The sequence below is a fragment of the Somniosus microcephalus genome, chromosome 2 (genome assembly GCF_052327205.1).
Source record: "Somniosus microcephalus isolate GS21.2 chromosome 2, FLI_Smic_1.0, whole genome shotgun sequence".
Classification (NCBI taxonomy): Eukaryota; Metazoa; Chordata; class Chondrichthyes; order Squaliformes; family Somniosidae; genus Somniosus; species Somniosus microcephalus.
The window spans coordinates 100,496,544-100,524,261 of record NC_140988.1 but is presented as its reverse complement, the minus strand read 5'-3'; the positions used below and the strand labels follow the sequence as shown (position 1 = coordinate 100,524,261).

Genomic DNA, 27,718 nt, shown 5'->3' with positions numbered 1-27,718 from the left:
TCCGACGTAAGGGGTGTTCTACGCGGAGTGAACACACGAAAGGCTGCTGGACCGGATAGCATCCCTGGACGGGTACTCAAGGAATGTGCTGATCAGCTGGCTGATGTCTTCACCGCCATCTTCAATCTGTCATTGGCCCAGGCAGTAGTCCCTACATGCTTCAAGACCGCTACCATTATTCCTGTGCCAAAACAAACGGCTGTGACGTGCCTGAACGACTATCGACCTGTCGCACTCACACCCATCATAATGAAGTGTTTCGAGAGACTGGTCCTGGCTCACATCAAAGCCAGTGTTCCCGCCTCTCTTGATGCAATCACAACTGCTCTACACTCTGCACTGAATCACTTAGATGGTAAAGAGACCTACATCAGAATGCTGTTCATAGACTACAGCTCAGCATTCAACACTATCGTCCCCAACAAGCTGGCCACCAAACTCCACACTCTTGGCCTGAACACTTCCCTCTGCAACTGGACCCTGGACTTCCTAACAAACAGACCCCAGTCTGTCAAATTAGGTAACCACAACCCCCCCCCGACCCTGAACACGGGGGCCCCACAAGGATGTGTGCTGAGCCCCCTCCTCTACTCCCTCTTCACCCACGACTGTGTGGCTGTTCATGGTTCCAACACCATCATCAAGTTTGCGGATGATACCACGGTAGTAGGCCAGATCACCAACAACGATGAGTCAGCCTCCAGGGAGGAGGTCCAGCATCTCGTGAAGTGGTGCGCCGATAACAACCTGGCCCTTAACATCAAGAAAACCAAAGAAATCATTGTGGACTTCAGGAAGTCTAAAGGCGGAAGTCACACCCCCATCCACATCAATGGGGCTGTGGTGTAAAGGGTGGACAGCTTTAAGTTCCTCAGAGTCCACATCATGGAAGACCTCTCCTGGTCCCTCAATACCTCCTCTCTGGTGAAGAAGGCCCAGCAGCACCTATATTTCCTAAGGAGGCTGAAGGGATGTAACCTGTCACCCCTGATCCTCTCTAACTTTTACCGCTGCACAATAGAGAGCATCCTGACGAACTGTATCACAGTATGGTATGGCAGCTGTAGCTACTATGACCGGAAAGGCCTGCAGCGGGTAGTCAAAACTGCCCAACGCATTACCGGCACCCGGCTACCAACCATAGAGCACATATACCAGAAACGCTGTTTACGGAGGTCACGGACCATCATCAAAGACCCTACCCACCCCAGCCACAGTCTGTTCGCCCTCCTGCCATCTGGGAGACGCTACAGATGCATTCGCACCCGTACGACCAGATTTAGGAACAGCTTCTTTCCCAGGGCTGTCATCCTACTGAACTCCACAAATAAACTCTAAAGCCTGCACACCTGCCAATGCACTTTATTATGGTTATGTTTATGTTAATGTATTACAAGCCAAATGTATGTTGAATGTTTAAATGTCTTAATCTAAATGTACACTCTCGGGAGCCGCAAGCCTACATTTCGTTGTACTGCACTTGTGCACTAACAATGACAATAAAGTTGATTATGATTATGATTATGAAAACTTGCTAAAACCCCAGAATACTTTTTGGTGCCTGAGGCCTCTATGGCTGTCTATTTACCTTTTTGTAAAACAGCAGCCTATAATTTAAGTGCGTATTGAAACTGTTTAGAAGCTCATCAGTTCTAAATATACAGTTGGGAAAGAAAATTAAACATAGAGGCAGTACAATCTATTACAGTCACAAATTGGCACAGTTCACAGGTAGCCACTTTATCGAGATTCTTAGCAGCAAAGAAAGCTGAGCACAGGCCCATAAATATTGATCTTGCTAAGTATTTCTGGAAACTTCTGTCTGCTTTGATTCCTTTTTCTCTAAAATTTTGCAATGGTTCTGAAAAATAATAATGTTTGAACTGTTGTGCAAAGCAACTGCTCCTTAAAATGGGGTTAAATTTTGTTTTGGTTCTGTAGCCTGGCTGAACATCTTAGGCTGTATTCTATACTAATGCAACAAAAATAATCTGTCCTGGCATCACTTAGCCTGACAAACTAACTGAGCTCAGCAGCCTCCAAATTCGACTCCTGCCTGATTCAGCAGCCTCTGAATTCCACTCAACTCAGCAGTCTCTGATTCCAACGCCTGCCCGATTCAGTGGCCTCCATCTTTGACATCTGTCTAATCCTGAGTCCTGACCATTTTATACAGATACAATTCAGTGGTTCTAACACAGAATGGTTGGACTGAGTGGCTACAATATGGAGTACGCAGGTGACCACACTATAGAGAATTCACATTCATTCATATTAGCTCTTAGTTAGGAGTCCGAAGTGTGGCATCTACAGACAGGTGGCCACTTTCTAAAGATCATAATTGTAGGTTTGACTGTACCAGGTCTAGACAGGCACAGGCTATACAACTTACAGAGGACCCCAAGAATGAAGGAATCTTGAGGAACCCAAACTAAATGTTTCACTTTATGGCCACACGTTTATCCTAAATTAAATTATTTCAGTATGTCCTGGATGATTACCCCAAGACAGTTATGGCTAACATCATTTTAAGATTTTTTTTTTAAATTAGAAATATTTCATATTAAACAATTTTGCATTGTTAGCGCTTTAACTACTTTGTGGTAATGTCCATTATAAGTATTATGCATAATTCACACTAATTCTTACAGACCTCTACCAGGCCTGACGCCAGTCTTCATGGTTTGATTGTAAATGGCTGGAGACTTTATGACTGGAATTGGTCTGCAAGCTGAAGTACTAGTCTAAAAATGATGCCAGCAACTGCATCTAGCATTATGGGAAGTGGGTGGGGGGAAGAGTTACTTGTTGGATCAGACTTTAATAATGTTTGACCCATGCCCTGTCTTGTGCTGCACACCACATGAAATGTGTTTAAGAACATAACATAAGAACATAAGAAATAGGAGCAGGAGTAGGCCAATCGGCCCCTCGAGCCTGCTCCGCCATTCAATAAGATCATGGCTGATCTGATCCTAACCGCCAATCTACTATCACAGAACCATCTCCTGAATCTAACAGAATTAGACACACGAAATAGGAGCAGGATCAGGCTACACGGCCCCTGGGCCCGCTCCGCTACCCACCGGGCCATGACCGATCCGAACCTAGACTCATGTCCAAATTCCTGCCCGTAACCCTTAATTCCCTTTACTTCTAGGAAACTGTCTATTTCTGTTTTAAATTTATGTAATGATGTAGCTTCTACAGCTTTTTGGGGCAGTATATTCCATGGACCTACCACCCTCTGACTGAAGTAGTTCCTCCTCATCTCAGTTTTGAAAGAGCAGCCCCTTATTCTAAGACTATGCCCCCTAGTTCTAGTTTCACCCATCATCGGGAACATCCTCCCCGCATCCACCCGATCCAACCCCTTCACAATCTTATATGTTTCAATAAGATCGCCTCTCATTCTTCTGAACTCCAATGAGTAGAGTCCCAATCTACTCAACCTCTCCTCATATGTCCATCCCCTCATCCCCAGGATTAACCGAGTGAACCTTCCTTGTACTGACTCGAGAGCAAGTATGTCCTTTCTTAAGTATGGACACCAAAACTGTATGCAGTATTCCAGGTGCGGTCTCACCAATACCTTGTACAGCTGAAGCAATACCTCCCTATTTTTATATTCTATTCCCCTAGCAATGAAAGCCAACATTCCATTGGCCTTCTTAATCACTTGCTGCACCTGCATACTAACCTTTTGAGTTTCGTGCACCAGGACCCCCAGATCCCTTTGTACTTCAGTACTTTCCAGTTTCTTGCCATTAAGATAATAACTTGCTCTACGATTTTTCCTGCCAAAGTGCATAACCTCACACTTTCCAGTATTGTATTCCATCTGCCAAATCTCTGCCCACTTACTTAGCCTGTCTATGTCCCCTTGCAGGTTTTTTATGTCCTCCTCACTCACTACTTTCCCTCCCATCTTAGTATCATCTGCAAACTTTGATATGTTACACTCGGTCCCCTCCTCCAAATCATTAATATAGATTGTAAAGAGTTGGGGACCCAGCACTGACCCCTGCGGAACACCACTAGTTACTGATTGCCAGTCTGAGAATGAACCATTTATCCCAACTCTCTGCCTTCTGTTAGATAGCCAATCCTCTATCCATGCCAGAATATTACCCCCAATCCTGTGATTTTTTATCTTAAGCAATAATCTTTTGTGTGGCACCTTGTCAAATGCCTTTTGGAAGTCTAAATACACTACGTCCACTGGTTCCCCTTTATCCACCCTATATGTTACTTCCTCAAAGAACTCCAGCAAATTTGTCAAACATGACTTCCCCTTCATAAAACCATGCTGACTTTGTCCTATTAAATTATGATTATCCAAATGTCCTGTTACTGTCTCCTTAATAATGGACTCCAAAATTTTATCTACCACAGATGTTAGGCTAACCGGTCTATAGTTTCCAGCCTTCTGTCTACTGCCCTTTTTAAATAGGGGTGTTACATTAGCAGTTTTCCAGTCTGCCGGGACCTTTGCTGAGTCCAGGGAGTTTTGGAAAATTATTACCAATGCATCCACAATCCCTACCGCCACTTTCCTGAAGACCCTAGGATGTAAGCCATCAGGTCCAGGTGATTTATCCGCCTTGAGTCCCATTATTTTACCGAGTACCACTTCCTTAGTGATTTTGATCATGTTTAGCTCCTCCCCCCCCTTTAGCCCCCTGTTTGTCCAGTGTTGGGATATTCTTAGTGTCTTCTACTGTAAAGACTGATATAAAATATTCATTCAGTGTTTTTGCCATCTCCATATTTCCCACCATTAATTTCCCGGTCTCATCTTCTAAGGGACCAACATTTACTTTAGCCACCCTTTTTCTTTTTATATAACTATAAAAACTCTTACTATCTGTTTTTATATTTTTTGCTAATTTACTTTCATAATCTATCTTCCCTTTCTTAATCAATCTTTTTATTTTTTGCTGTCTTTTAAAATTTCCCCAATCCTCTATCCTCCCACTAGATTTGGGTACCTTATATGCCCTTGTTTTTATTCGAATACTATCCTTAATTTCTTTACTTAGCCACGGATGGCTGTCTTTTCTTTTACACCCTTTTCTTCTCAGTGGAATATATTTTTTTTGGAAGTTGTAAAATAACTCCTTAAATGTACACCACTGATCATGTATCGTCTTACCCTTTAATCTATTTTCCCAATCCACTCTACTCAATTCCGCTCTCATACCTTCATAGTCTCCTTTATTCAAGCTTAGCACGCTTGTTTGAGATCCAACCTTCTCACCCTCTAATTGAATATGGAATTCAACCATGTTATGGTCACTCATTCCAAGGGGATCCTTTACTAGGACATTTTTAATTAATCCTGTCTCGTTACACAGGACCAGATCTAAGGTTGCTTGCCCCCTGGTCGGTTCAGTTACATACTGCTCAAGAAACCCATCCCTAATACACTCAATGAACTCATCCTCAAGGCAGCCCTGCCCAATTTGATTTGTCCAATTATATGATAGTTAAAATCCCCCATAATTATAGATGTTCCCTTATTACAAGCCGCAACTATTTCCTGATTGATACTCCGTGCAACAGAGTTGCAACTGTTCGGAGTCCTATAGACTACGCCCACTAATGTTTTTTTCCCCTTATTATTCCTTATCTCCACCCAAACTGTTTCATTATCCTGATCTTTTGACCCAATATCATTTCTCTGTATTACAGTGATTCCTTCCTTTATTAACATAGCCACCCCACCTCCCCTTCCTTCCTGATCGTTAAATAACCTGGTATGTTTAATTCCCAGGCATTGTCACCCTGCAGCCATGTTTGTTTCAAGGCTTTATTCCTAGTACTACAAACACTAACACACATGACTACAAAGTTATAATTTTTTTAAGAATGATCACATAGAAGATCCCAATCATGACCAACTTGCTCTAAGTTCATGATTTGAGACCTCTTCAAAATAAATCTGAGTAACATCTGATTATTCTTAATCAAATATTTTACACTAGAAATGAGTCCTGGGAAAACAGCCCAACCTACAAAATCTCGGCCTAGAAATTGAGTGGGCTTAGCGCCCATTTTGCGGCGCTAGAGGGCATTGCGCTGGACTTACAGCCGGTTTTGAAATTGACTAGGGCCCAACATCGGCGTTACACCGGTAGCGCTGCGCCGGCACCGATGACGTCATCGGTGTGCGCAGCGTCCCAGTTGCCGTGGTGACGGGCCCCAGTGCCGAAATTCAGGGCCGCCTCGCCCGTGGCAGCCGCAACTAAGACTCTGGCAACAGAGTCTTACACGACTTTGCGCCGGCGCATAAAGGTGGAGCGGCGGCCGGCCGCTTTCCCGCCGGCCGCCTGCCCGCACCTCCCTCCCCGGACTCCCCCACCCCCCCCCCCCCCCCCCCCCCCCCGCGGAACAGATGCTTCTCGGCTGCGAGCCCGGCACTTCCCCGAGGTGCCGGGCTCATTTTTGTGGCGATTTAACCGGCCAGCGGGCGGGTGCAGGCAGCTCCTCCTTAACTGAAGGAGGAGGCCTGCACTTCCCGAGCCTGCCGCACCGCATCGGGCGCCGCAGCGCCGGAATAGCGCCGCAATGCGGCGCGTAGCGCCAGTTTTCAGGCGCAAACAGCCTTCAGTAGCGCCGGCAGCCGTTTGGGCGCGGCGCTACTGAATTTTTGGCGCGCACAGCGCGACTTAGCACCGGCGCTAAATTTCCGGCGTTAAGCCCCGGCGCAGCGCAAACTCAATTTCTAGGCCCCCATCTTTTGTTGCTTGTTTATGTGCCATTTGACTCTATGGTATACCATGGGAGATAATGACAAAACAAAACAAAACTTCCTTTCAGGATAACAGTACATGTAATCCCCAAGGAAATAAAGATTTGTAAGGCAGTAAAATTAGCTGGATAATTATGATGAATTATTGCTAACTCAATATTTTTTGTAGTTAAATTTTTACTACCTCAGTCGAAACTCTCTAAAGGGTTTTTAGTTTGGAGGATGTAAGTTATGTAACGGAAGTATTACAAGTTCTTCCTTATAGGAGAACGTGGGACTTGAGAAAAGAAACTTTAACCCAGTGAGGACTTTAGGAGCATTTCTGCACCAGTGTAGATGTTCAACAGGACATCTATTGTAATATATCCAGAATATACAGTACTGTGAATCAAAATTGTTCTTTAAAATGGGGTTAACTTTTGTTTTGGTTCTGTAGCTCTATACATTTCTCTCATTTTATTTTACACTGACAAAAATATAGAGATCAGCATTTTCACAGGTGTATGAGAAAAATCTGGGTGTTATTAAATGACACCCAGGTTTTCTTGTGCACCTGTGAAAATAATGTTCTGTATATTTTTGTCACAGTGTAAAGTAAAATGAGAGAAATGTTTAAAGCTACAGAACCAAAACAAAAGTTAACCCCATTTTAAAGGCAATTTTGATTCACAGTATATTATGAATATAACGCAACAGATGTTTGGAAGCCTCTTCGTACTCTTGGATCAGTTTGGTTCCAAGACACTATTGTTTGATGCAACAACAATGTCTCGGGTAGACATTGCCCTCAGTGCCCTCATGAGTCCTGTCCGTGATGACTGTGCAGAATTGCCAGGTAAATTCTTAGTGCATGATGCTTGCCAAATATTTTAGATCAATGCCAAGAAGCAAGGCTCCAAGAGAATTAAGTAATGTGAAAGTGGACCAGCACAATGCAGAAAGTGCACTCAGCCTAACGAGGCTCTCTAAGTGCAGTGAAGACTGAGATCCTGATTCTATTTCAGTCCCAGCTCGCTTCAGTGCAATGCTTAGTGTGTCCATAGCATTGGAAAGCGCCATGTATTGATTCAGAATATTTATTCACTTATATATTGCTTTTAAGCATGAATTGGGCATACTGAAATCAAAAGAATATTTATTTCTACACCATTTTAATACAAAAGCTTCTTAGTTTTAATTTCAATGGTTCAATACTGGAAAACCTCTCAGCAGCAGCCTCTCAAAATTTTGGCCAGAAATAACCATTGTAAATTATTGATCAAATACTGATATCAAAGTCTGATATCTATAAACTATAATATGTTTTAGAGAAATGGCAGCAGAGCTTTCAAGGTTGTGTACCCAACAGATCTTGTTAATGAATCCAATGCTGGCACTCAGGTGCTTTATCAAGGCTAATTTGAGTTTCAGTAAATTGAACTGACAGTGGCTGTCTGTCTGTCTACTTGACTTCATAGAATAGTAGCTACAAGGTTTAATCATGTTCTTAACAAGTGAACATCAAAGAATGAAAGATTTGCATTGCACAATGGAAATAATAGGATGTTCCATGTAATGGAGTAAACTATAACCAGCGTTTATGTCTGATTCTTCTGGTGACTTGCTGTGATGTTTTACACAAAACAAGTGTGTTTTTTTGATTCCACAATTGATGATTTTTGTCAGTTTTTAAAACTAATAAAAATTTGGAGGGACAGGCATGGTAGTGGAATCATGGCACAGTGCACTGGTATTCCAGCATTATGACAAGAGCAGCAGGATGTAAGTTTGTAACTGGTATCCCATGTGCTGACCAATCTCAGTTGTGCCATTAGAGGAAAGTGCTGAGCAGTGGCTAGGCAATTCCTCACGGAGGAAGAATCAAAGGCTGCTATCGTGCAACTCCCATCGTTCAGCTGGAGTGCACATTGACAGACGTTTGGGGACAGTCTTCTGGTCCGTCCTCTCAATCAGAGTGGTTCAGGGAAACAGCACAGAGCGACCAGAAAATAGGTGAAATGTATGTATACAAAATGTGTCATGCTACTAAATGGAGTTTCTCTGTGAATTACAACTATATACTAATAAATCTGGAGTAGTTACATTGTTAAAGAACCCAATATCTGTAGTGAGTGAGGATTCAGCATTGCGCTGTCTACTACAGAACTCGCAAAAAGAACAAGAAACTTTTAAAAAAGCTGGTTGGAAACAAATGATTCTAAACTATGAATCATCATACCAAGGAAGAAATCTCACATTTATTCCGGTTTGTTTGATAGATATTTCATTTGTGGACACTATTGTAGCCTTTTTATCCATCATTACTTGATTGGGATTTCTTTGTGCATTAAGTAATGGTGGATCTAATGTATCATTACTATAAAGAGATATTTTTGGCTTAGGAAAACCCTGTTTACACTGACTTGCTAGAATGTTGCTATCTGTACAATAGACAAAATGGCCCAGAAATTCGGGTCTCCACGGGTGAGTACGCACGGGGTACTCACCCGTAGGCCTGATGGAAGTGCCGGTTTCCTGCCTGCACTGCGCATGCGCGGGAAACTGGCACTTCCATTCCTCTGAAAGCAGGGGTTCAGAGGTCGAACGCGTGCGCGGGGGAGTCTGCGCGTGCGCATTGAACTTACTTTTTTTTTACAGGTTTTTCCGTGAGGGTAAGTCTGCAGAAGTTAGAAATTTAAAAAGCAGGCGTAAGGCCTGCTTTTTACAAGGTAAGTGGTGAATTAATTAAAATTAAAACATTTTTTCCACAGGTTTATTATTTTTAAATACTTTAAAGCAAGGTAAGTTTATTTTTAGCCCCGTTAGAATATAAAATTATTTTTTTCAAAAATTTAAATTATTGTTCAAAATAGTTATTTCATGTAATTTATAGTTTATCAGGTCGGAGGCTTGCACCCGTGGGAAGCCCCTGGCCCGAATTTCTGGGCCAATGTGTTCAAGCATTAAAACCCAGAGCTGTGGCAAAAGCAATGGATTCCTTCAAACCCATATATGTATACAAAATAACTTCAGTATTCTACAAAGTCTATATCCATCTAACAAAGTAGTAGTTCTGTTTGGCAGGCTGTAGGGAAAATCCATCTCTCGTTTCTGAAATGCAATGCAGTCCAAACTCATCTACCCAGTAATGTGGATGGTCTAATCTGTGCTAGAATTCACCATCTACAATATTGAAGTGATGTAGCAGGGTTGACGATTACAGTTATGACTGGAGCAGCACCAAAAGATACCAGGAACAGGCCCAGAAATTCCGTTTGCAGGCCTCCTGCGGGCGGAGCACTGCGATCCGGAAAAAATTTACGCCCTTACCCAAGGGCTCCCGGGAGGCGCACAATTCCGCTGCTGGGCCTCTCCAAACTGCCGGTGCACCGGGCCCACGTATCCCAGAGGCGCAGGTAGATCACAACGTCCCTGGGATCACGTGGGCCATGGGGAGCCAATCATAAAAGGGAATCTCCCTTCATACATTTGACAGGAAGACCTGTCAAATATATGAATGGAAATCGCCCCCAAAACATAGTAAAACTTTAAATACATTTTTTTTTAATGACTTTAAATTACATAAATTAAGTATTTTAAACAAAATTTTAATTTTTGAAATAAACTTACCTTTAAAGTATTTTTAAATGATAAATAAGTGGAATTTTTTTTTTTTTTTACTTCTTTCAACTCTTATCCTGGTAAAAGCAGGCCTTACGTCTGCTTTTACTAGCGCAAGAATTGTAAGTGTTTTCTGTGGGCGGAGGGTCTCCAAAAAACAGAACTCTCCACCCGTAGAGGCCCTGCTCCAGGGCAGCCGGAGGATTTGTCAAGAGCTTTATTGACAGATTGGAAATGCCGGTTTCCAGCGCATGTGCAGTGCATGCCTAAAACCGGCATTTCCGTTGGCCCTATGGGTGAGTACACAGCGCGTACACACCCGTAGGGAACGGAATTTCTACCCCAATAGTTACTCCAGCTACACCTTGGTGTTCAGTATCAATCTGAAAAGTCTGCACACAATAGCAGTGGGCAAGCTTTATGTATTTTGTTTGCAGATAGTGTCACTACCTATAGCTTTGTCTCTTGTGTGCAGAGGTTTAAACACAGAACTAACACTTGCTGAGCTGGGATTACTGGAGCTTGAATTAAGCTATGGGAAATCTTTGACTTGCCTGTTGGGAACCCAGTGTAATGCTTCCAAGTTCATTTATAGTCCCATCAACCTCAGGTAAATTTTGTCTCCATCTGCACTCTGCTGTTTAGCCAATATAGGAAATTAAGAACATAAGAAATAGGAGCAGAAGTAGGCCCTTCGGCCCTTCAAGCCTGCTCCGCCATTCATTAAGATCATCGCTGATCATTTACCTCAACTCCACCTTCCCACACTATCCCCATATCCCTTGATTCACCTAATATCCAAAAATCTATCTATCTCTGTCTTGAATATACTCTACGACCGAGCATCCACAGCCCTCTAGGGTAGAGAATTACAAAGATTTACAACCCTTTGAGTGAAGAGATTTCTCCTAATCTCAATCCTAAATAGACAACCCCTTATTCTGAGACTGTGACCCCTAGTTGTGGACTCCCCAGCCAGGGGAAACAACCTCCCAGCAATCTACTCTGTCAAGCCCTGCAAGAATTTTATATATTTCAATGAGATCACCTCTCATTCTTCTAAATTCTAGGGAATATAGGCCTATTCTCCTCGGTCTTTCCTCGTAGGACAATCCGCCCATCCCAGGAATCAGTCTGGTGAACCTTCTAAGGCAAGTATATCCTTCCTTAAGTAAGGAGACCAAACCCGTTCACCTACTCCAGGTGTGGTGTCACCAAGGCCCTATATAATTGCAGTAAGACTTCTTTACTTGTATACTCCAATCCTTTTGTAATAAAGGCCAACATACCATTTGCTTCCCTAATTGCTTGCTGTACCAGCATGATAACTTTCAATGATTTGTGTACAAGCACATCCAGGTCCCTCTGAATACCAACATTTCCCATTCTCTCACCATTTAAAAAATATTCTGTTTTTCCTACCAAAGTGGATAACTTCACATTTCTCCACATTATATTGCATCTGCCATGTTCTTGCCTATTCACTTAACCTGTCTATATCTCTTTGCATCCTCCTCACAACATACTTTCCCAACTAGCTTTGTATCGTCAGCAAACTTGGATACATTACACTCGGTCCCCTCACCTAAGTAATTTATATAGATTGTAAATAGCTGAGGCCCAAGCACTGATCCTTGCGGTACCCCAGTAGTTATAGCCTACCAACCCGAAAATGACGCGTTTATTCCTACATTCTTTTCTGTTCATTAACCAATCAACAATCCATGCTAATATATTACACAAAATTAGGGCTCATGGAATTGGGGGTAATAACCTTGTGTGGCACCTTATCGAATGCTTTTTGAAAATCCAAATACACTACATCCACTGGTTCCCCCTTATCTACCCTGCTAGTTACATCCTCAAAAAACTGTAACAAATTTGTCAAACACGATTTCCGCTTCATAAATCTGTTGACTCTACCCAATCATATTATGATTTTTCTAAGTGCAGTGTTACCACTTCCTTAATAATAGGTTGTAGCATTTTCCCTACTACTGGTATCAAGCTAACTGGTCTATAGTTCCCAGTTTTCTCTCTCCCTCCTTCCTTGAATAGTGGGGTTACATTTACTACTTTCCGATCCACGGGCGCTGTTCTATAATCTAGGGAATTCAGGAAGATCAAAACCAATGTATCCACTCTCTCTGTAGCCACCTCTTTTAAAACCCGAGGATGTAGGCCATTAGGTCCAGGGGATTTGTCGGCTTTTAGTCCTATTAATTTCTCCAGTACTATTTCTTTACTAATACTAATTTCTTTAAGTTCCTCATTCTCACTAGGCCCTTGGGTCCCCACTATTTCTGAAATGTTTTTTGTGTCATCTTCAATGAAGACAGATACTAAGGGGTAGAGTTTCCCGAACCTGTCGGCAAGAAGGCAGGACTTCCCCTTTCGGGTTTTTGACCCGCCTACTTCGACATCCGGCCAATCCGCGCGATTTTCCCTTGATTGACCTTGTTGAGCCCGCCCAGCGGGCTCAGCAGGCCAATTAAGGGCCACCCGGCAACAGGTGACGTCACAGACTGCAATTTCATCTGTCAAGAGTTTTTGACAGATGAAATATCAGTGTTTCACAGCTGTTTGAAGCTGTGAAACACTGACACTTGAGTTCTAACATGAGTCCTTCTGCACAGACTCAGTTAGAACTCTCACCGGCACTCAAAGCTGAAGGCTGTCACTTTTGACAAATCGCAGCCATTCAGCTTTAAGTTCCGGGTGAGTGATGGACTCCCGACGGCTACAGGAAGAAAGGCTGTTAAGGTAAGTACAGGTAAGTAAAAGTTCTTTACACACTTTAGACACACCAAACACACTTACCTTTACACTCATGCACCCATCACTCACCTGAGCACCGACATCGCGACCCCTCCAAGTCCTTCAACCCGACGGCCCGCCTGCTGTAACCTGGCGTGGTTTGGAGCCGTCGGGAAACCCACACGAAACCCCTCAAAATAGGGATTAGGCTAAGAACTGCCTGTTAACTACCTGTTAACAGGCAGTTAATTGGCACTAATCCCTTCCCGCCTGGTTTCGGCGGGTCCCAGTGCGGGGCGGGTACCCGCCGCCCCTGAAACTTACGTGGGGCGGGGTTTTGGGTGGGATGGTGTCGGGACCCCCAAATTCGGGATTTCCCCCCCCCCCCCACATGCCTGAAACCCCGCCTGTCGGCTCCACGAAAATCTAGCCCTAAGTATTTGTTTAATGACTCTGCCATTTCCTTATTCCCCATTATAATGCCTCCTCTCTCTGCCTGTAAGGGACCCACATTTACTTTCACTAATCTCTTCCTTTTTACATACCTATAGGAGCTTTTACAGTCTGTTTTTATGTCTCTCGCTAGTTTACTCTCGTATTCTATTTTCTCTCACTTTATCAATTTCTTGGTCCTCCTTTGTTGAATTCTAAAACCCTCCCAACCCTCAGGCTTACTACTCGTTTTGCCAACATTATAAACCTCTTCCTTTAATCTAATACTATCTTTAACTTCTCTTGTTAGCCTTGGTTGAACCATTTTTCCCATGGGGTTTTTATTCCTTAAGGGAATGTATATTTGTTATGAATTATTTCTTTAAATATTTGCCATTGCTTATCTACCATCAAATCTTTTAATCTAGTTTCCCAACTTACCTTAGCCAACCCACGCCTCATATCTACATAGTTTGCTTTGTACAGATTTAAGACCCTAGTTTCTGACTCAACTAAATCACTTTCAAACTCAATATAAAATTCTATCATATTATGACCACTGCTCCCCAGGGACTCCTTTACTATAAGGTTATTAATTAACCCTGTCTCATTGCACAGTACTAGATCTAAAATAGCCTGTTCCCTAGTTGGTTCCTCGATATACTGATCTCACAAAATCATAGAAATTTACGGCATAGAATGAGGCCATTCAGCCCATCGTGCCTGTGCTGGCCAAAAAAAGAGCTATCCAGCGTAATCCCACTTTCCAGCTCTTGGTCCATAGCCCTGTAAGTTACAGCACTTCAAGGGCATATCCAAATACTTCTTAAATATGATGAGGGTTTTTGCCTCTACCACCCTTTCAGGCAGTGAGTTCCAGACCCCCACCACCCTCTGCGTGAAAACATTTCTCCTCAGCTCCACTCTAATCTTTCTACCAATTTTAAAAAATTCGTTCCTGGGATGTGGGCATCACTGGCAAGGTCTATCTAGAAAACTATCTTGAATGCATTCCATGAACTCGTTCTCTACACTGTTACTACAAATTTGGTTTGCCCAGTCCATATGAAAATTAAAGTCCCCAATGATTACTGTATTACCCTTGTTACATGCACTTCTAATTTCCTGATTTACACTGTACCAGGCACTACAACTTCTGTTAGGGGGCCTATAAACTACTCCCACCAGTGTTTCCTGCCCCTTGTTGTTTCTTAGCTCCACCTAAAGTGATTCTATATCTTGATTTTCCGAGCTAAGATCCTTTCTCTCTACTGTCTTTATCCCATCCTTTATTATCTGGGCTACCCCCGCTACCCCGCCCCACCCCCCCTTTTCCAGTCTGCCTATCTCTTCTGGAATATTTAGTTCCCACCCTTCATCACTCTGCAACCACACCTCTGTAATGGCTATTAGATCAAACCCATTTATTTCTATTTGTGCTATTAATTAATCTATTTTGTTGCAAATGCTTCGCGCATTCAGACATAGTGCCTTTAGCTGTAACTTTTTTCTATTTTTCCCTGATGTCACCTTAGTCACTGATGTCTTATTACCTTTGTTAAGCTCTCTGTCCCTTCCTGACCCATTTTACCCAAATCAGTACTCTGACATTTCTCATTGCTTTTGAATGTACCCTTTCCTGAATTTGCAGGCTATCAGCTAATCTCCAGGTTCCTGAATAGTTCTGTAATTGTGCTTACAGTTTATAGTGTCATTGAATCCCTGTATTAAGGTTCATCCCATAATTAACAAACAGAGCCAACACTACTCCAATGCTGGTAACACAATGGAAACAAAATCTTTTTTCTTTGAGTTATTACGCGTGGAAGATATTTTATTCTGTGGCTATTCTTTGGGTTTTCTTTTGGTATTTTTAAAAATGCCACATGTTTGAATTTTCAATATTTTCCTCCATATATAATTCAAAATTACAAATCTGGAAAGCACTGGATACTGAGTTATGCAGGTCCCAGCTGGCAATTATTCTGTAGTTCAAGGACAAGGTTTAATTGCATCATGATGAAATAGCATTGGAGCTATTAATTTAGCCTTAAATATACAGCTAGCAGTGTAGCATTGTGATGTAGAATAAAATTAATTTTTAGTAATGTTGCAATAAAAATAGCCCAACACATCCGGTAGGAGTAATGATCTGTAAAATCTGGAATTGAGAGTTTCAGTTTCACTTCTAAACCCATCTTGATTTGAAAGTTTGTAAATATTTTAAATGCGGTATATTTTAAATGTGGCTAAATTCATTACAACAATTTTTTGGATGCTTTGATTTTAGCTTGCAAATATACAATTACAGATTTGTCATAGAACGCCATGTGGTTGACATGCAGTGAGTGATCTCTTTAATTTTGTTCCCCAAAGTTAGGCATAGGGATATTGTTGTGTATGTGTGTTGATAGAGACACTGAAGACAGGAGTTGGTTTGATAGGTGTTTACTAAGCAAAGTCTGGAGGGGAACTAACGGATATAACACAATATACAGGCTTATATAGCCTGAGTGGCCATTACCGGCATTACAGCACACATGGGGCTCTTAAAGGCACATACACTACAATTCCTCCCCTTTTAGCTAACCAGTACATAATATTTTAAGTAATTATTAATTACATGTTATAAGAAAAATAATATACACATTGCTGCAGTTAATTAATTATAAGTCAGTCTCTCTGGAGGCTTCCTGACTCGGCCCGGATAACGCCTCGGTGGTGTAGTAGTTTCTGGTGGTGTAGTAGGTTCTTTTGGCAAGGCTGATTCGGCTTGAATGCCAGTGTCGGGTTCATCGGGTTCCAGTATCACCGGATCGGAGGTAGATATGGGTATCTCTACTTCATTGTTAGGCGTATAGAGTTGTGGTGTAGGTTGTCCCTTTTCGGATGACTCTATGATTTGGTCAGCATGGCGCCTTATTATGCTTTCTCCGATGTCCACGGTATACATCAGCGGTCCTAGTCGTGTGCAGATAGTTCCAGGCTGCCATTTCTCGGTACGGTAGTCCCGGGCCAAAACTTGTTGACCTATCTGGAAGGTTCTAGTTGGCCTTTCATTCATGCCTTGAAATTGCCGGTTCTCCACGTCCCTTCTGATGTTGGGCTTGATCAAATCCAGCCGGCATCTTAGGTTTCTATTGAAGAACATCATGGCGGGAGTTTGGTTGGTAACCATATGTGTTGCATTCCTGTATGCGAACAAGAAGTTATCCTATGTCTTCATTACCCATGCCTTTATGGCCTTCTTGAAGGCCTGGACAAACCTTTCAGCCAATTCATTGGTGGCGGGATGGTATGGGGCGGACGTGAAGTGCTTAACCCCATTGTTTTTTAAGAACTTCCTGAATTCTTTGGACACAAATTGCGGTCCATTATCCGAACAGATCTGTTCCGGCAGCCCATTCCTGGCAAATATGGTCCTTAATACTGTGATGGTTTTTTCCGTGGTGGTGGAGGACATCTTTATTACCTCCGGCCACTTGGAGTGTGCATCAACCGCGATTAAGAACATTGAGTCCATAAATGGACCAGCAAAGTCGATGTGTATCCTTTGCCATGGAGATGAGGGCCACTCCCATGGATGTAGAGGGGCTTGGGGTGGAGCGTTCTGGACCTTCTGGCATCCTAGGCAGCTCTTGGTCATTTCTTCTATGTCTCCATCGATACCTGGCCACCATACAAACGCTCTGGCTAGGTTCTTCATTTTCACTCCACCCAGATGCCCCTCGTGAAGCTCCTTTAGCACTCTATCCTTGAGTTTGGGTGGAATCACCACTCTGGATCCACACATCAAGGTTCCTCGGCATACTGACAGCTGTTCTCTTCTTTGCGAGAATGCTGGCAACAGTGGTTCGCCATGTGCTGGCCATCCCTTCACCGTTAAGTCGTAGACTCGTGAGAGAGTCGGGTCATTTCTCGTTTCCTTTTCGATGGCAGAATTTGTTACTGGTAGACATTCCGCTATGGTTGAGTGGAACATCTCCACTGGATCTACTGTAGGTGCCTCTTCTACCATTGGCAACGGTAGGCGCGATAAACCGTCAGCATTCCCATGCTGTTTTGATCCTTTGTATTCTATGTTGTATTCGTGTGCCCCTAGAAAAAGGGACCACCTCTGTAGCCTTTGCGCTGTCATAATGGGAACACCCTTTTTAGGGTTGAATATGGAGATGAGGGGTTGATGGTCAGTCAACAAGGTAAATTTTTGTCCGTGTAGGTAATGGTTGAATTTCTTCACTCCCCATACCAGGCTGAGTGCTTCCCTGTCGATTTGGGCATAGTTACGCTCAGCTGAGTTCAATGAGCGTGACGCAAAAGCTATCGGCCGTTCCGAGCCATCAGGGAATTTATGCGATAATACTGCTCCTATGCCGTAAGGGGATGCATCGCACGCCAGTCTGATTGGCAGTGATGGGTTGTAATGAGCCAAAACTCCTTTGGACGTGATTAAGTCTTTGCATTTATGGAAGGCACGTTTACAGTCTTCGCTCCATTTCCAAATTACTCCTGTTTGTAGCAGTTCATTAAGAGGGTGTAGAAGAGTTGATAAGTTCGGTAAAAATTTATGATAGTAATTTATTAATCCCAGGAACGACCTTAATTGTGAAACATTTTCAGGTGCTGGGGCTTTTATGACCGCTTCAATTTTTTCAGGTGACTTATGCAACCCTTCCTTATTAATTATGTGGCCACAATATGATATTTGATTTCGGAAAAATTTGCACTTGGGGCGATTTGCTCGTAGGCCCCGTTCTCTCAGCCTAGTGAGCACCTGCTCCAAATTGGCAAGGTGCTTGTTGTCGTTTTCTCCTGTTACAAGGATGTCGTCTAGGTAGCATTGAGTCCCCGGAATCCCTTGGAGGACTTGCTCCATAGCTCTTTGCCAGATAGCTGGAGCGGATGCTACTCTGAAAACCAGTCGATTGTACTGGTACAGACCTTTGTGTGTATTTATCGTGAGATTTTTTAGAGGCCTCTTCAACCTCCATCTGTAGATATGCCTGTGCCAAGTCAATTTTGGTGAAACGTTTCCCTCCGGATAGTGAGGCGAAAATATCTTCTATCCTCGGAAGAGGATACTGTACCATGTGAAGGACCGGGTTTACCGTCACCTTGAAGTCTCCACAGATGCGAATTTTTCTCTGTTCTTCAGATTTATCATTATTCAATGCTTTCTTCATGACTGGAACGATGGGTGTTGCCCACTCGCTCCAATCTATTTTGGATAATACGCCTACATTTTCCAAATTCTCCAGCTCTGCCTCGACTGCTGGACGAATTGCGTATGGCACTGGTCTTGCTTTAAAAAACTTGGGAATTGCTGCATCTTCCACTTTTATTGAGGCAGTGATGCCTTTCAAGGTTCCTAGTTTCTCTTGAAACACTTCTTTGGCGTTGGCCAAGATGTCTTTTAATCGTTCAGGTATGACGTCATCATCGTTTTTTTTCTTACTGGTCACCGTCAGTGCCTGAATGGAGTGCCAGTCTAAACGTATTTTCCTGATCCATTCACGTCCTAACAGCGGTGGGCCACCATCTTGTAGAATGTATAAATACAACTTTTGTATTTCCTTGCCGTTGTATACAACAGGCACCCTTATTTTTCCTTTGGGGTATACTTTCTGCCCCGTATATGTTTTCAAGATAATGGATGTGTCTTTTAAAGGTATATGCGGAAATAGCCCCTCGTAATCCCGTCGATTTATTACGATCAGAGCTGATCCTGTATCTAGCTCCATTTTAACTGGGGACCCTGCTATCGTGAGGGTAACCCAAATGGTCTGGTAATCATCTTTGGCAAGTACATTATGTAATTTGAGACAGCTTAGTCTCTCGTTTTCGGATTCGCTATCGCTCTTCTGGTCTTCGGAGCTAATGTCCGTCATCATTTGTACCTTTCTGTACTTTTCTTTATTGATTTTTGTTTTCCCGTCTGTGGATTTATTTTGTCCAGATCGGCATACCCGTGCAATGTGTCCAATCTTTCCGCATTGCCTGCATGCTTTGTCCTTGAACCAGCAGTCCCTCTGGTCATGGGTGGATCTGCCGCAGCGATAACATCTCTCGAAACCCTGTGTCATTTCATGGGTGCCGCAGTCCTGTGTCTTTTGTTGTATTTCTGCAGCTCCTCTTGCGGCTGCTTCATATGATACAGCCATACTGAAAGCCTTGTCCAGTGTTAAATCTTTTTCAGAAAGCAGCCTTTTCTGTGTTCCTTCACTTAGGAGACCGCAGACGAATTTGTCTCGAAGGTAATCTGCTAGTCCTGCCCCGAATTGGCAGTGTTTTGATAGCTTTCTTAATTCGGTGAGGTAATCAGCGTTACTTTCATTCTTGTGTTGATTTCTCTTGAAGAATTTGAATCGTTCCGCTATCAGCAGCGGTGTTGGGTTTAAGTGCTCCTGTAGGGTATCAACAATTTCTTTAAAATCCTTGTCCTTTAGTTTGGCTGGAGTGATTAAATTTCGTAACAGCCCGTATGTCTTTGCGCCCATTAGATTCAGCAGTACTGAAGCTTTTTTTTGATCTTCTATTCCATTTGCAGTGCAATATACCTCCACTCTTTCCACATATGTGGTCCAACCCTCTATCTCGCTATCAAAAGCATCAATATTGCCAGACTTAGGCATCTTAGAAAAGATATGGCGCTTCCCGCGCTTTTCTTTCTTTTCTGCAGAAAAGATATGGCGCTTCCCGCGCTTTCCTGCCGCTGCTGCCGATGACAACGCTGTTTCCCGCGGTTTCCGTTCTTTTTTAATTTTTAATTTACAGTTGGAGACTCGTTCCCGCCGGACTTTCTCTCCAGGTCTGAACGCCGACCTGTTTGCAGCGCCGGCCGTCTCCCGAGTGCTCCCTCCCCGTCTGTTACTGCTTGCCTCCGCTTTCGCTGCTTGGCCCAGCTGTAAAACCAGCCGCTGGAGCCCCAGCCTGACGCCCAGGAAGGATTAGCGCAGTACCTGCCACCAGCTTGGCCAGCTGGTGAAACCACAGCTTTTTTTCACTTTCTTGATTCTTCTGGATGCCAGAGGAATCGATGCCCTTGAGGTGCTGCCGAATTGCAGGTAAGTCCGTTTCCACTTCGTCGCCACTGTTGTGTCTGTGTGCTGATAGAGACACTGAAGACGAGAGTTGGTTTGATAGGTGTTTACTAAGCAAAGTCTAGAGGGGAACTAACGGATATAACACAATATACAGGCTTATATAGCCCGAGTGGCCATTACCGGCATTACAGCACACATGGGGCTCTTAAAGGCACATACACTACAGATATGAGCTCTTCTATTTAGGTGTATTTTATTTTCACTCTCCCTTCTGTCCATGTCCCTTTCCAGATGGAAGAACTGGAAATAGGCCACAGATTTCTCTGCAACTTCTGACATCAATTGCATTGAATGGTTAAGTTGGCAGGAAGTTCACTTGGTGCAGAGTGAGACTATGTCAGTCCTTCCCCTATGGTGAGATGTCCTGCTAGCAGACTGGCTTAGAACTGATGGAGTCTGTCTGAACCCGTTGTAATGTAACTTGGCCACATCTGAGCCACTCAGAAGATAGAACTGATGCTTTGTTTACGTGGCAGCTCTTGGTTTGCTTCTACAGAATTGGTTGTGAGTGTGTGAACACGTCAAAATGCCCCACTGAGAGCTTGTTGAGAAAAATGCCCCACCTCCAGAAAGTCTAAAGTTTGGTTACGTAAATGTCGTACTGCAGCCGAACTGTCTTTTTCTTGCTGGGCTTTAGCAACGGTGATGGTGAGAGAAATTCTCATAAGCTTACCTTAAGAACATAAGAATTAGGAGCAGGAGTAGGCCATAAGGCCCCTTGAGCCTGCTCTGCCATTCAATATGTTTATGGCTGATCTTCGACCTCAACACTTTCCCGATCCCCATATCCCTTGATTCCCCTAGAGTCCAAAAATCTATCTCAGCCTTGAATATACTCAACTTAAAGCAGCTACAATTCTGTAATTGCTAAAATGTAAATATTGGCCCTGAATTTGCAGTCGGTATGAGAGTACGCCATCATACTGCCTTTGAAACTGACCGCAAGTTCAGGATTAAGCGCATGCGCTAAATCCCGAACTTACGATCTGTCAAGTTCCAACTGCACATAGGCTTTGCTGCGTCTTTCGCCTCCTCATACAAATGAATGTGCTGGCGAAAAGTTGGGCTGATTGCCCACCCACTGCAAAGTAATTACGTTGAAAATGTTTAAGTCTGGTGCAAACAGGCGCTGGAAGCCTGTTGCACAGCATAAGGGGACCGGTATTCTGGTTTCATTAATTGTCCATTACCTTTGCAGTCATTTTCCATTTGGTTAACCCTAACAGTTTAATGTCGATGGTTGATTCAGTTAATGTGAACGAACTGCGGTGTTTTCTTACACATATTGGATAACCAAGGCAGTGACTTTAAAAATTAAAAATAAAAAAAATCTCATAGAAAGAAAAAGAGAACTGGGACAAGTGGACGAAATGAGAATATGGGGATAAAAGTAATAGACAATTAGCATAATTTCATATCCCACTAAGTCCAAATTGTTAACTGGTGCCGTACAATAGGTAAATATGTATGTTCAATTATTTGCTGCCATTGAATAGATGTAGCTTTTTATTTTAAACTATGGACCTACCTATTCTACACCTAAACTGTCTCAACATCTCTCTGTATAGAAAATACAGTTTGTTGACTCTGAATATTTACAGCACCCCTGATATAAACCCCTTTACAAGTGGCCGTACGTAAACTTTCACTTCCATCTCCCAAATCAAACAATGGGCATTTTCTTCTCATTTATCAGAACAATGTATAATTCCAAAATAGTTACTTTAAGAAGTAAGTCGATTTTAGTAACATTCACTTTTAAAAAGACCTCTACTATATTTTGCATCGCAGGAAACCCTTTTCAAATCTATTCCATGTGTCTTAAACACTGGCTACAGGCACATAGAGTTTCTATGTTAACCAATTAAAAAATAAAATTACCACCTCAACCTAACAAATAGATCTTACATTGATATTTCCAACATAAAGTTTGCTCAATGAACACCACACTGGTTGTATTACCCGTTTACCCAGAATTTCACTTGGGGAGTTTTGAATTGGCAATTGGCTAAGAGTCAAGAATTAAAAGGAGCACCGCTCCACATGATCCCAGGTTCGCATAGGTACAGCGGTGCGCTCCTGGGCTCTGTGGGGCACTATGCTGCGCACAACTATGCAGCGTTTGAAAGCTACGCCACCAACTGCAAATTCAGGGCCAAAGTGTTTTTTTCTGTCCAAGTACCATAAAAACCATTGAAGAAATAGCACTTGCATACAGGTTTTGTGACCTACAGACCTAGGGGTGTAACATTTAATGGGATCTAGCTTTTTGCTAGCTGACCAATGTAAAATTCCCTCTTCTTTTCTTCCTCCCTCCTCTCTTCCTCACACACACTTTTTCCCATAGCCCATTATACTATGAATTATAATAGCTGATTTGCTGACTAAGTATATTTTAATTCACAATAGATATCATCAGTTCTCATTTGTAAGATATAGGCTAGTTCGCCAGGTGTGCAAATGTGATATACTTGTATCATCTTTGTTCAAACAAATGAACAGTTAGTTGCTATCTCATGGTTGAGCTTGAGTTGAGAACATTGTGGTATGTATTGGGCCGGATTTAGCTGTCAGTGCTCACTGTTATTACTGAGTAAAACTGACAGCAACTACTGGCGTCCATACATGTGCAGTTAAATATGGAAATCCGGAAGTTACTGTCAGTGATACCCTGCTCCTCCTCCGGGTCTGCTGTTGCAGTCTTTGCCGATGGAATCTGCACAGAGATCACTGCGATGGCGTGAACTTAGGCTAATTACCCACTATTCTCGCACTAAAGACGTATGAAAAAGTTAGGTCTTGTACAATCAGGAGTAACTGAGTTTTTAATGCTGTAGTAAGTAATAATTACTGCTGAACAACCTCTCTGGCCCTGAAAAATTAAGCAATGTGGAGTCTCATTCCCTCTGAAGAAAATTAATGTTGCAGATTTTTGAAGATATAAAAATTAATTTTTAGTTGCTTTTCTGTTTTATGACTTTCTCTAAATCCCGTGTGTATGTCCCAATCTTTATTTCACTTCCTGTACAATGAATTAAATGTCATTTATATTTCCTGTTTTTTACTTCCTGCTTTGCAGACTGCATGGCTCAGTGAGGATTCTTCAATCTGATTGGTTGAAGAGCCTCCCTGCTGCTTGCTATGCTCACAGTGCCACAGATCCCCTGTAGAGGGCGCCGAATTCAAATAGATGGCGGACGACTGGAAGTCTCTGTTGACAAACCCGCTAAAAATCTGTGGGCAACTGTACGCGAGGTGAATGGCGAAAGCCTTTCCTTCGCTGCTCACAGCAAAATCTGGGCCATTATGTTACAAACAGAACAACAGCCAGGAGTACAATCCAAGTGGAAAATCCTAGGTTGCTGAATTTTTCTATTTTGAACAAAATACATTAAGTATGCATTGTATTTAGTGAAATGCAACTCCGTAAAGTGCAGGTATCATTAATTTAAAAAAGACGAACTATTGAAGAATAGCCTAATTTTTTACAGTTTTCTTTCCTCCTCTTCTGACTTTTGTGCGTATGGTTTCATAGTTTTGGTCCCAGTACCGCCAGTAAAATTTGAATGGCACAAATTCCTTGTTTCTTACATTCCTGTGAATTGTATTGTGAAACTAGAAAAATAACTGAACTGATAAATATTATATGTTCACTTAATAAGAAAATGAATGTACTTACTCCTGCCTGTCGTGATCTACTATATACGTAGGAAGATTCATTAATTCGCATGTTCTACTTTATTGTTTTACTTTCTACTCACTTTACTATGTATAGGGTCCTGTTTCATTACCCACAAATAAATTCACTAGTGCAGACATCCAGAAGATTCTTTAAAGTTTATAAATAGCCATAACTCAATTTTTAATGATGTAATTTTGTTTCCAGAGATTCAATTGCCATTTAATGTAGTCTATTGCATCATTATCATTGTTGTAAGGATCATGTCTGTAAATTATCCTTTGGTATCAAGGAATGGTGGTGGTTCTAGTTTATATGTGAACATAAATAAAATTCTGTCCAAAGCATATGTCTAGAAGAATCATTGCAGCAGATTTCCATATGGTCAGTCTTTGCTCTGGCATGATGTACTATCTGATAATTCATTATGGGGAAAGGTTTACAATTCACTAGTCTCATTGTAACGAGAAGAAAATGTCATCCCATCCACAAAACATTTACAAGCCCTTCTTCTTTCTTGATTGAAAGTTCTAATTAAGTGGATACAGAAAATTAACTGAAATTAGCTGTCAGAAAGTCACATTTAAATGAATGATGAGCTGCTCCAGCAGTAAACATTTAAATGATATAAATTGCCATTTAAGTGTATGGTTTAATGTTTGTCATGCTTTAATGTGACATGAGACTGCAGTGGCAATCAAACAGCTTGTCCTGATTTGAACATATTGGAGGAGTTTTGTCTCCGTGTGACTTTGTTACACTGAGTAGTTATTTTGCACTTTGCTTGTGGACTGTGTATGTCTTCAAAAATGGTGCATTTTAATAAACCAGTTCAGAATTTTGCTGTTTTTTCTTCCAGTAAGCACTTACTTAAATAATGATTGTATTGCATGCTTAGCTATTGGTTTGCTGCACACAAATTATTATTACGACAGAAACAACTCCTTGCACAGTCTTGGATATGGAATATATTTATGCTAGTAACAATTCAACATTCAGATGCTTAAAACCATAAAGCTCTTGTATTATTTAAATTATTACTTTTATAATATATACTAGCAGAGAATGTCCAGCTAGTAATCTGGTTATGTTTCAATTATTCATCCTTTTATGTGAAAGTTATCATACACAAAGGGCACGTTGGTGGGTTGATGGCTATTGTTGGCACACAGATCAAAAACAAGATAAAACTCTATATAATAAAATTTGTAATCAAATTGTTTCTAAAATTGCGCAGCCTGTGGAGGAGCAATAATGACAGACCGCAACTTCAGGATCTCCCGAAGTTGCGGTCAGTTTCAAAGGCGGAATGATGGTGAGCACTGCCAGTTCGCCATCATCCGGACTGCAAATTCCGGGCCAAAGTAATTTTGGGAAAGAATTCCACAGTGCAATGACATAGTGACTCCTCCAATGGTAAAGTGGCAAGCAGCAAACCAGAATCGAAGGAGAGGATTACAAGGTGCTGGTTGAGACACGTATCAATCAAAACTACTGATGTACAGTCTATTGCCAGAGGTGGGGAAGTAGAAGCAAATTGGTGCACTTAAAATCAAGTGTCATTCTCCCCTGGGGAACGGGACGATTATAATGGGGGGCAAAATGAATAAACAGCAGTGCCCCAACTGAAGGCTGGCAAAGGATAATTATCTGAAATATCGAAGGAGGCAGAAGCATGCGCACACCTCTCTTCCAGATCAATTATCTCCCATGGCCGGAGTAAAACAAGGTGCAGCATCTCATAGAATGTACTGTTTCCATCATATTTATAAAACCAATATATTAGTGTATATTTCTGCAAGTACCAAGTGAACAAAGTGTATAATGACATAACTGAATATGTAAATTTATGTAAAATTCTCCAAAATAAACAGCAAAATATGGTGTGTAGTTTATAAAGTTTTACTAAAACAGCATCTGTAAATTTGGGTAGTGACTTGCATGATGTTGTTTAGACTTTACTGTATGAAAATGACCTGGCAGTAATTTCAGGGCTCATCTGATGTCTCAATTTATGTCACTCAAATTCATCGATCAGGTTACTGACTTGATTTTACTCCCATGTGCCTGTTATTCTCTGTGTTCCATTTTGGTCTTTTTGCTTATAAGTGAACTGGACTTTTTAAAATTTGTTTATGGGATGTGGGCAAGGCCAGCATTTATTGTTATGTGGAACATTTTGCTATATAAATGTACGCTGCTATTGTTGAGACCTTCTCTGAAGTCACAATTAGTGTTGCTTATTAGAACTCTATGGTTGCTGGTCTTTACCATGTGACCAATGGAACCCTTCCCAACAGCACTGTGCTAGGTGGTCTGGCTGACAAGTTCTGAAATAGCCAGGGCCATAGTTGATTTTAATGGTTAAGCAGCCTTGGAATTCTCACTCGTAACATTTATTTTCTGGCCAATTTTTGTTGGCTCCCCTGTGCTCTGGTTCTTTCTAGAGCAGCATACCAGAAACGCGCTGCATCTGTCCAGGCCAAGCAATGACCATTAATCTGGCCCATGGCATGCCTGCCCACAGCTGGGCCTAGCACCAGAAATGGGGCAGGACACTGGACTGCATGACGAGCAGCAGCCAGAAGGCCCCAAGATCTGAGAATTCACCTGTAATTTAAAAAAAAAAAGGCTCACTTACCTTCAGTCCTGTCTTAAACTTGCTCTGAAGTCCCCTCAAACTCTCTGAGGGTCCTGATGCAACCCCTACCCCCTCCCCATGTCAGCTTTGTGGTGCCATGTCTAGATGCCCCATGTCTACACAAACAGGAAATTGTGGCAGGAGGGCTGGGAATGCTTTCTTCTGCCTCACTTGTGTGACAGTATCAAGCCTCTGCCCACCCCCTGGTAAGCCCGGGACAATGTAAAAAGTTTAGGAGTTTGTTTTGACCTTTGCACTCGGAGAATAGACGTTCTCCACGGGAAAAAGTCACGATAATGTGCACCCAGGTTTTTAAACCACTGACCCAGTGGGCTGCCTAATTAGTTGATGGTCTAAATACAGCTCAGCCAAGGAGTGGGTTATATAAAATGAATCCATACTTCAGAAACTGAATAACTCATCTGACACTGACGTTTCCCCTCTGTTGTGGTTTACAGGCTCTGGAGAGCGAGTTTGTTTCCTGCCAGCTTCACCAGTGGATTGATCTGATTTTTGGATATAAGCAGCAAGGGCCTGAGGCTGTTCGAGGCCTCAATGTCTTCTATTACCTGACCTATGAAGGAGCTGTCAACCTGAATTCCATCAGTGACCCAGTGCTAAGAGAGGTAAGTTCGTGGCAAAAGGTGGTGACTTAATGCTGCAGTGAATGAACCAGCAGGGGTTTTATTTGCCAGAATTACAGGAAACAGGCAGAAGCATGAGATATGAAAAGATTAGATCTCAGCTCAGTG

At 42.3% G+C, this 27,718-nt stretch overlaps 1 protein-coding gene across 2 annotated transcripts in view; it reads left to right on the top strand.

The window, feature by feature from the left end:
* lrba (LPS-responsive vesicle trafficking, beach and anchor containing) overlaps window positions 1-27,718 on the top strand; it is a 991,104-nt gene that overhangs the window by 835,952 nt on the left and 127,434 nt on the right. For both annotated transcript variants that reach the window (XM_086011652.1, XM_086011642.1), the window contains exon 47: window positions 27,425-27,592. In XM_086011652.1, the coding sequence (XP_085867778.1) occupies window positions 27,425-27,592 (168 nt within the window). The remainder of the gene's footprint in view (window positions 1-27,424; window positions 27,593-27,718) is intronic.